General features: G+C 46.1%; 1 protein-coding gene across 1 annotated transcript; it reads right to left on the reverse strand.

Moving 5' to 3' along the window:
- Positions 1-1,798: 1,798 nt before the first annotated feature.
- On the reverse strand, positions 1,799-2,729 carry LOC124657772 (protein TRACHEARY ELEMENT DIFFERENTIATION-RELATED 7A-like). Its single transcript, XM_047196283.1, has one exon. It carries the CDS (start codon positions 2,615-2,617, stop codon positions 2,033-2,035), a length of 585 nt encoding a protein of 194 aa, XP_047052239.1. The 5' UTR covers positions 2,618-2,729; the 3' UTR covers positions 1,799-2,032.
- Between the last annotated feature and the right edge of the window lie 6,752 nt (positions 2,730-9,481).

Genomic DNA, 9,481 nt, shown 5'->3' on the forward strand with positions numbered 1-9,481 from the left:
AATCTGAAGTCATCACGATCCGGAAGAGGTGGAAAGGAAGGAAACAACATAGTTCAATCAATATATGGCGGAGGAAAGGCGGTAAGGAGGCCCATAAACCCATCGGTGGGCGAAACCTTAGGCGTCCAAAACCACGAGAGTGTCGATCGCACAAAAACCCTAGAGCACCGAGGGAAGCAATCACGCACCTTGATCCACGACCGAAACCTCGGGTGGGAAGAATGCTATGACACCTGCGGCGAGCTACAAGGGAGCAAAAACTGGTGTGGGCACGGAGACTGCCCCTGGGTGCCAGACCACACGAAAGGGTATATCGTGTGGAAGGACAACTATCAATACTAGCGCTTGAACGCGCCGGTAAAACCTATGGGGCTTTTGATTGCGCCGCCGGTCGGTTGGGCTGAACAAGGGGATCATGTTGATGGAACGTCCTGCCCTAAGCTGATCTATGGCATAGCATACCTTATGCATAATAGCATTTGGATTACTTCGGGGGTTTACGAAGTGCATAGCATATTGCAATTCGTCAAACATTCTCCTTGCAAGATGATGATGTTTTTTCATACTTTGGAGTTGTATCATGTCTAGAAGATTTAGGCTGCCTGATCATGCAGTCATAAGGCAAGTTTATCCTTGCACATGTCCATTGAACTACTTTTATTATTAAATCTGTGTCAATGAAACGCCAGAAACCACGAGAATCTACTTAAAGAGTATTTGATGTACCACATGAAAACACGGTATTGTGCAAACAAGATTGAGTGGATGAATGAAAGTGAAACAATTCTCTCTTACCGTGTAGGAAGGAATGATGCGACAATGCAAGAAATGACTTCTGGCTCTTGCCCAAACTAGTAAAATCCGAAGGTCTCGATGTTGCCGTGTGTGAATAAGACTAGTCACAATGCATAGTATCACATACTTCCTCCGGTCCGAAAAGGTGTCGACCCGGTAGTACAAATACGTTTTACAAATAAGCCCTTTTAAAATTAGAAAAATAAAGTCTCCACTGCTACTGACTTTGCGCCTCTGCTTTTGCGTCTCAATCTGCAGTCATCGGTAGTACCAGAGGCCGTCCTTGGAGATGGGGCGCCGGAGGATGGCCAGCCAGAGATGGGGATGGAGGAGTATCGGCCAGAGCACGAGGGAACCACGCGCCGCCGCTTGCCGGTATCTTGGTTATCTAGGGTTTGTCGTGATGGCGATGTTTTGGGAGTCTTGTACCATGGAATCGGTGGAGGGGGAGGAGCTTGTGCCGGAGAGGTGGTTCTGGCGGCGACACGAGGGAAGTCGGCGGCAAGGTGAGGTGAGCATGGCGGAGGAGGGGAGAGAGAAAGCGGAGCAGAGAGAGCGCGAGCATGCGCGCAACGAGCAGGGGTGCGGGTCAGGGGCGGATTAGGCCATGAGGGTGGGGTGGAGCTCGGGTTGAGACAACACGACCTTGAGGGCTTTTTTTGCAAAATGTATTGTCCGACTCTTTTTCCGGATCGGAGGATGTAGCAGTATCGTGCATATGATACTATTGTATGATGATAGCTCTACAATGCATGGTATCATGTAGTAGTATCATATTTTTCTTGTATTTCAATGCAAAAGTGTGTACAAGATCAATTTGACAAATTTTTTTCTAGTTATACGTGCTATGATACGATATCTACCTATGATACCACTATGCCCTCTCTCATCATAAATTATGGTCATGCATTATGATACTACCTATATATGGTACCCCCATTGTGACTAGTCTAAGTGTGTTCTTTCGCTTTATTTGAGTGTCCTAGCTGAAGAAAAGAGATGATGCAGCTCAAGCCCTATTGTTAGAAATCGGATTTGCACCAGATCATTCAGTATCACTAAGTTTTCTTGCGTTCACCGCCGTTCATACAAATCTAAGTAAAACTTGATGATACACATACCCACGAATCACAAAGCGTACACTATCCAATCTCTCTTATGCCTGCGCTAGACATTTAGTTCGCACCAATCCAACTGGTGCGGATAATATTCTGGCAGGTGAGACATGTTCCCGAACCTAATAGTAGTATTCCTGCAGATGTGCTTGCGAATGAGATTCCACACGGGAATCGGTATCGTCGTGCTGAGGGTGATGCGCCAGTGGATAGTGTGACGCACAAGCACGAGTAGGTGTTGATGTCGCTAGCTGTGGTGGCGCCACGCCCGGCGCCGGGGCCTCGTAGATCCTGTGTGGCACAGGAGGACGCATCGCCGACATGTCCGGCACCCCGCCGTTGGCGTCGCTGCGGGCAGGCCATGCCGGCGGCTCAAATTTCTTGGATGGCACGGCGGCAGGAGTTGGCGTCTTGTTACAACATGGTGGCACCGGCGCATGAGGAGTCTTCATGGGCGTCTTAGGCGCCGGCGACAGCTCATGAGGAGGCACCAAATCCGACGGTGGTGCATAAGCTGACGCCTGTGTAGTAGGCGGCGGCGCCGCTACCACGTGCGGTGGTGGCTGCATCGGCGGCGGTGGATGTTGTGGCGCCGGCTGCTTCTTTGAAAAATTATCATCACCGTGCTGGTCAGGGTCTTTGGCCTCGCCGCAGCAGTTCCAGTGGTTGTTGTCGCAGGAGAAGCTAAAATATGGGCATGCAGACATACTCGACCACTGTCTCTGTGTCTCTATCCACCTATCTTGCAGATTTCTGTACCTGACTACAGGTTCACAGCTGGGATTATATAGGGAACTAGGTAGATGGTCATCTGGCTTAGTAGACAGCAGCGAGTAGCCCACCCTCGATGTTAAGCATTAGTATAGTGTGTACGATCAGCGTGTTTTGGATTTACATTGACTTGACCGAATGTAAGGGGTCGGTCACTTTGGCGAAGGATCAGATTCCATCCCACTCCAACTTTCTGTGGTCTCGCCTAATCATGCAATGTATCCTTATCCAATGGATCAATGGAGTCTTAGTTAACATTCTACATCAAGAGTTCAGGACTGCAATCAGCTATGTAGCTATGCAACGGCTATTCCAGTAATGATTGTTCCCAAAAAAACAGTTATATTCCCAACAGTCGAAGAATGAGACATTGTTTTATGCGAAAAGATGCTACAGTATGATAGCATAATACTCCTGATATAGAATGCCCGCCCGGCAAAACAGTATGAATCAGCAGTGTTTTTGTTAGGCAAATGCCCCGGCATCTCCGACACCCATCCTCATCTCTAGCAAGTTCCAACACCCAGTACTGAAAACGCATCTTTGCTTGCTGTTTCCCCTGTTTGGCAAGTGTCAAAAATCAGGGTACTCAGCAAAGAAGCGATGTGTCGTGTACCAAAGAAGAAACACACGACAAAAGCAATCTTTGCGAGTGCCAACTCTTGGCTAAGAACTAACACACGGCAAAATCATAAAGTACACTCGGCAAGAAAATGATGACAAAGGTGGTCTTTGCCGAGTGTCAAGTTATAAGTTATGACACTCGGCAAGGGCAGGTGCCACGTGGCTTCTCCTTCAGAGGGGATGGAAGGTGTCTTTGAGCACGTAGAGCAAGGATCTACCAGGATCGCATGTCACCACCACAAGCCCACAACAGGAAAAGGAGACGGGAAAGAAAGGGAAGTGATAAGCAAGTTTTTAAACGCATGTACTCGAGCGAACTGTAAATTTTAAAAGTACTTCTAAATATATTAATATATTCCTTTTATCAAAAAAAATACACTATGAAAGTTCCATTTTCTCCCTCTCTTTTGTGTAAGTCACATATGATTGTATTATTTTTAAAATTTTGCAATATTATGTTTCAAGCTAATATGTTCTTGCATGGTTTCTTTTAGAAAATTCTAACACCTACTAATACGACTTTTTGGATGGTTTGAAAATCGGGATCATGAATGTGTAGGTATGGGAGGGTGTGATAGATTCTAGAACTTTGTTTGGACTTTGAGGGTTCTCCGATATTTGTAGAATATTAGGATAGAAAACTTAGGAACAACCAAAAAACGAACACTAATGTGAAATCACGTCTCTAGCAGATACATCAAAATGTCTATTGCAACATTTTGTGAAGTGCCTGCGCTGCTTTTCAACACAAATAACCACAGGAATTCATATACATCAAGACACAAGCTAATACATAAACATAGATCAGCACATGAGTTCATACATTAAGCATAGCTTGTTTCAGAACCTAGATAAAACTTATAAATATGGCCACTGGGATACTTCACCCCGGGGCCATCTGGGAGCTGGGAGTCTTTACCGTCACTTAAACTGGATATTATTCACCGATATGATGAAAATATGTTTTAGACCAGCCACTAATTACTAATTATTGCACAGTTTTGCAAATCTCTTTGTTATTTATATCTATGCAGAGGAAATCAAGGCTAATTAATGAATAAATGCAAGATGGGAATATCACCAAGTCAGCCAGGCTTTGGAGACAATGAGCACCCACTTTAATGACCTACGGTATGGCCATACCCGCCCGTACGGAATGACCGTACGGCTCGTCGGTGGACTTGCCTTGTAAAACCGGGTATTTATTGTCAATGACCCCAGGTCACCAGAGAGTCGCAACATAGAGAAAAACACGAGTCGTCTGCCACGTCAGCTCGCCTTCTCTAGTGAATCTCTCTTGGCACCACCATCGACTTCATCGCCATCCATCATCACCATTTCCCCCCTCATATAGTTCGTACTATTGATTCCATCACGACTGGTGACACTGTAAAAATATATACTGTTTGTCTATTCAATAATTCCAATACAATGTTTACTTGTTGATCCAGCCATTTGTGAATAGTTCTCGTGGGCTGAGGGCCGATGCATATCCTCAGAAAATAAGTGAATATATTTTATCTACGGGATATTGTGTACTATGTTAATCATGATTCATCTATTGTCTTTAGTCTTTTTGTCACAATCTAGGACTTGACTCGTACCCGAGTCTGCAAAGATTTGCAAGGTATTAAGGTGAAAGAGGTAGTAGTTGCATGACCCCGATGCTTATGCTAGGTGAGAGTGTGTATGTAGGTCGGTATTGTGATTGCTATTCATGGATTCAAGGTGACGACACATATCTTAATCATTTGTTGGTTTATGTTAATTATCATGATGCCTTGCAGTGCTTGGAGTGATGGGATTTGTAGCATAGAAAACAAAAAATTTCCTACCGCAAGAACGAAAACACAAGCCAAGATCTAATCTAGAAGACGGTAGCAACGAGGAGATCACGAGACTAACCCTTGAAGATTTCCAAAGCCTACGAGATTAGATCTCGTTGTTGCAGAAGATGATCACTTGCCGCTTTCAAAAGCGCGTAGAAGATCTTGACGGTGCCACAATCGGGCAGCACCTCCGTACTCGGTCACACGTACGGTGTTGATGAAGACGACGTCCTCCTCCCTATTCCAGCGGGCAGCGGAAGTAGTAGATCCTCCTCGGAATCCCGGCAGCACGACGGCGTGGTGGCGTGGTGGTGGAGAACTCCGGCAGGGCTTCGCCTATGCGCTGCGGGAGTATTATGTGCAGGAGGAGCGGCTAGGGTTTGGGGAGCGGCTAGGGTTTGGGACGCCGGCCTCAAGGGGGTGCGGCCAAGGGTGGCTTGGTGTAGCCGGGCCCCTCCCCTTGCTCCTCATTATATAGGTGGAACCCCCAAGAGTTGTAGTCCAAGTCTTCGAATAAGACCCCAACACCAAAACTTGCCATAAGGACAAATCCTACTCAAGATGGGAGTCCTACTCAAGGTGGGACTCCCACCTTTCCTTGGAGGGGGGGTGGCCGGCCACCTTAGGTGGAGTCCACCTGGGACTCCTCCCCCTTAGGGTTGGCCGGCCATGCTAGTGGAGTCCCTCCGGGACTCCGCCTTCCATAGTGATTTCTTCCGGACTTTTCTAGAACCTTCTAGAACCTTCCATAAATGCACCGGATCATTTTCAAACTTATAAAATGACTTCCTATATATGAATCTTATTCTCCGGACCATTCCGAAACTCCTCGTGATGTCCTGGATCCCATCCGAGACTCCGAACAAAACTTTGAACTCCATTCCATATTCCATATCTACTTAAACGACATCAAACCTTAAGTGTGTCACCCTACGGTTCGCGAACTATGCAGACATGGTTGAGACTTCTCTCCGACCAATAACCAATAGCGGGATCTGGAGATCCATAATGGCTCCCACATATTCAACGATGACTTAGTGATCGAATGAACCATTTACATACGATACCGATTCCCTTTGTCACGCGATATTTTACTTGTCCGAGGTTTGGTCATCGGTATCTTTATACCATGTTCAACCTCGTCTCCTGACAAGTACTCTTTACTCGTACCATGGTATGTGGTCTCTTATGAACCATTCATATGCTTGCAAGCTAATTAGACGACATTCCACCGAGAGGGCCCAGAGTATATCTATCCGTCATCGGGATGGACAAATCCCACTGTTGATCCATATGCCTCAACTCATACTTTCCGAATACCTAATCCCACCTTTATAACCACCCATTTACGCAGTGGCGTTTGATGTAATCAAAGTACCCTTCCGGCATAAGTGATTTACATGATCTCATGGTCGAAAGGACTAGGTAACTATGTATCGAAAGCTTATAGCAAATGAACTTAATGACGTGATCTTATGCTACGCTTAATTGGGTGTGTCCATTACATCATTCACATAATGATATAACCTTGTTATTAATAACATCCAATGTTCATGATCATGAAACTATGATCATCTATTAATCAACAAGCTAGTTATACAAGAGGCTTACTAGGGACTCCTTATTGTTTACATAACACACATGTATCAATGTTTCGGTTAATACAATTATAGCATGGTATATAAACATTTATCATAAACACAAAGATATATAATAACCACTTTATTATTGCCTCTTGGGCATATGGCCAACATGGAGGTTATAGTTGAATAATCGATCCGTAGTGTTTGCTATGAGAAGCCTATGGTTATATTAGGACGCATCGTCCACTATACTTCTTAATCTATATTATGCATACGACACATGTGTTTTTCATTTTATCTTTGTATCCCATATGTTTATTTCACAACTGCAGGTGAAACCTTGGCCTATCTCCGTCCGTCCTTCCATACATAAACAAAAAGGGTAATCATTGGTCTGGTGAAAGATAACTAAAGGAAGTCTCCAAGTTTTTTTCAAGTGATTTTATCCCAAAAGCATCCTTCCCAAGGATTTTATAAACCTAGATCTATAGGGAAAATGCAATAATCACTTGGTTCAGTCGTTGTAGTAAAACATGAAGAACTACTAGAGGTACTCCTTGCGGACCTCCACCTCGCAAGACCCTATCGTGAGGGATTAGAGATGGCTTTCTTCTAACAGCTCCCGGTGCAGCTCCTCCTCATGATGCCACTTTGCACGGTTTGCCATGTCGGTCATAAGGTGTGCGAAGGAGAGGGCATATGCCAACATCCTCGTCCACCGTTCAGTTTTGGTGACACCCCCGGCGTGTCATAATCCTTAGAGGTCAGCAGTTGCAGATTGCCAGGCAACGGCCACCATGGGCACACGTGGCGGGAATGCCACTTCCTAGGCATTCGAAGAACACGAGCCCTCCCTGGCATAGTGAGGAAGACGAAGGTCCCCGACACGCTGATGGAAGTTAGCCTGCCATATTTTGTGCGACGGAGTGGGAAATGTTGAGGAGAATAGATCTGGAGGTCGAAGAGCTAGATATGGTAGCAGAGTGGTGTGAGGTGGCTGGGAAGTGTTCAGAGGTGGAGGGGTCGAATGGCGGTGGCGGTGGGGAGAGAATATAGAGATGTGGTATACCGCAAAATGACCATGAATTATGTAGATATATGGCTCTACAAGGTCGTTTTGCCAGGCTGTTATGCGGTATCCGGTCAGGGTAGAAAATGCCCCAAACGGCACATCAGCCAGTTTTTGTGGTTCATGCAGATATGAGGAATCTTCTACAGATGCTCTAAGCCTTGGGGAATCAAACTAAAATCAACCAAACTCTATTGAATGGTATTTAACTCCACATGGTTCATATATTCTCTCAGTCAAAAAGTAAATCTTGAACTAGGTGGAGTCTTGTACTTAATGCACACTTGATGACGCGTGAAGCACACGTCCGTTGGGAACCCCAAGTGGAAGGTGTGATGCGTACAGCAGCAAGTTTCCCTCAGTAAGAAACCAAGGTTTATCGAACCAGTAGGAGATGAAGGCCACGTGAAGGTTGTTGGTGAAGGAGTGTAGTGCGGCGCAACACCAGGGATTCCGGCGCCAACGTGGAACCTGCACAACACAATCAAAATACTCTGCCCCAACTTAACAGTGAGGTTGTCAATCTCACCGGCTTGCTGTAAACAAAGGATTAAACGTACGGTGTGGAGAATGATGTTTGCTTGTGAAGAACAACAGAGAACAGAGATTGCAATAGATTGTATTTCAGATGTAAAAGAATGGACCGGGGTCCACAGTTCACTAGTGGTGTCTCTCCAATAAGATAAATAGCATGTTGGGTGAACAAATTACAGTTGGGCAATTGACAAATAGAGAGGGCATAACAATGCACATACATATCATGATGACTACTATGAGATTTACTTAGGGCATTACGACAAAGTACATAGACCGCTATCCAGCATGCATCTATATATGCCTAAAAAGTCCACCTTCGGGTTAGCATCCGCACCCCTTCCAGTATTAAGTTGCAAACAACAGACAATTGCATTAAGTATGGTGCGTAATGTAATCAACACAAATATCCTTAGACAAAGCATTGATGTTTTATCCCTAGTGGCAACAAGACATCCACAACCTTAGAACTTTCTCGTCACCGTCCTGCATTCAATGGAGGCATGAACCCACTATCGAGCATAAATACTCCCTCTTGGAGTTACAAGTACACTACTAGGGAAAGGCTTATAGCCGCACTCCTTACCGCCGGCAAATACGATCTGAAGATGCCGGCGGTAATACCTTCCAGGGGGGGCTAACAGTACCGCCGGCGAATAGGTAGGACGGCGCCGGGGGTAGCTCCTTTACCGCCGGCGAAAATAAAATCGAGGCGCCGGGGTGCAATGGGCCCCGGGGTCCCAATTGGGCCTAGCCTTACCGCCGGCGTCTTCGGGCCGAAGCGCCAGGGATAGTGGGCTCTACCGCCGGCGAACGCGCGCAGTAGATGCCGGCGGTATAGCCAAGCCAGGGTGGGCCACCTGGCCTTAAGTTACCGCCGGCGTTTTCGGCCGCAGATGCCGGCGGTAACGTGCCCTACCGCTGGCATTTTATGTTATAGGCGCCGGCGGTAACCTCGGGCATGTCCATTTAGGACGACCAGCCACCTACCACCACCCACACACACTCATATGTGATGGCAAATCAACCCAAGCACTAGTTAGCTCATTCCCCCACCCATTTTAGCTATTTCAACCACTAAAATATGATGTATTTGAGCAAATCATGCACTACCTAGCCCCTCTTGCATGATTTGCATAATCTAGATCTAGATCTATCTCC

Source organism: Lolium rigidum, chromosome 5 (genome assembly GCF_022539505.1).
Source record: "Lolium rigidum isolate FL_2022 chromosome 5, APGP_CSIRO_Lrig_0.1, whole genome shotgun sequence".
Taxonomy (NCBI): domain Eukaryota; kingdom Viridiplantae; phylum Streptophyta; class Magnoliopsida; order Poales; family Poaceae; genus Lolium; species Lolium rigidum.

Bases quoted from the DNA above. Each gene is read 5' to 3' on its own strand.
- LOC124657772 (XM_047196283.1), bottom strand. From the start codon at position 2,617: ATGTCTGCATGCCCATATTTTAGCTTCTCCTGCGACAACAACCACTGG.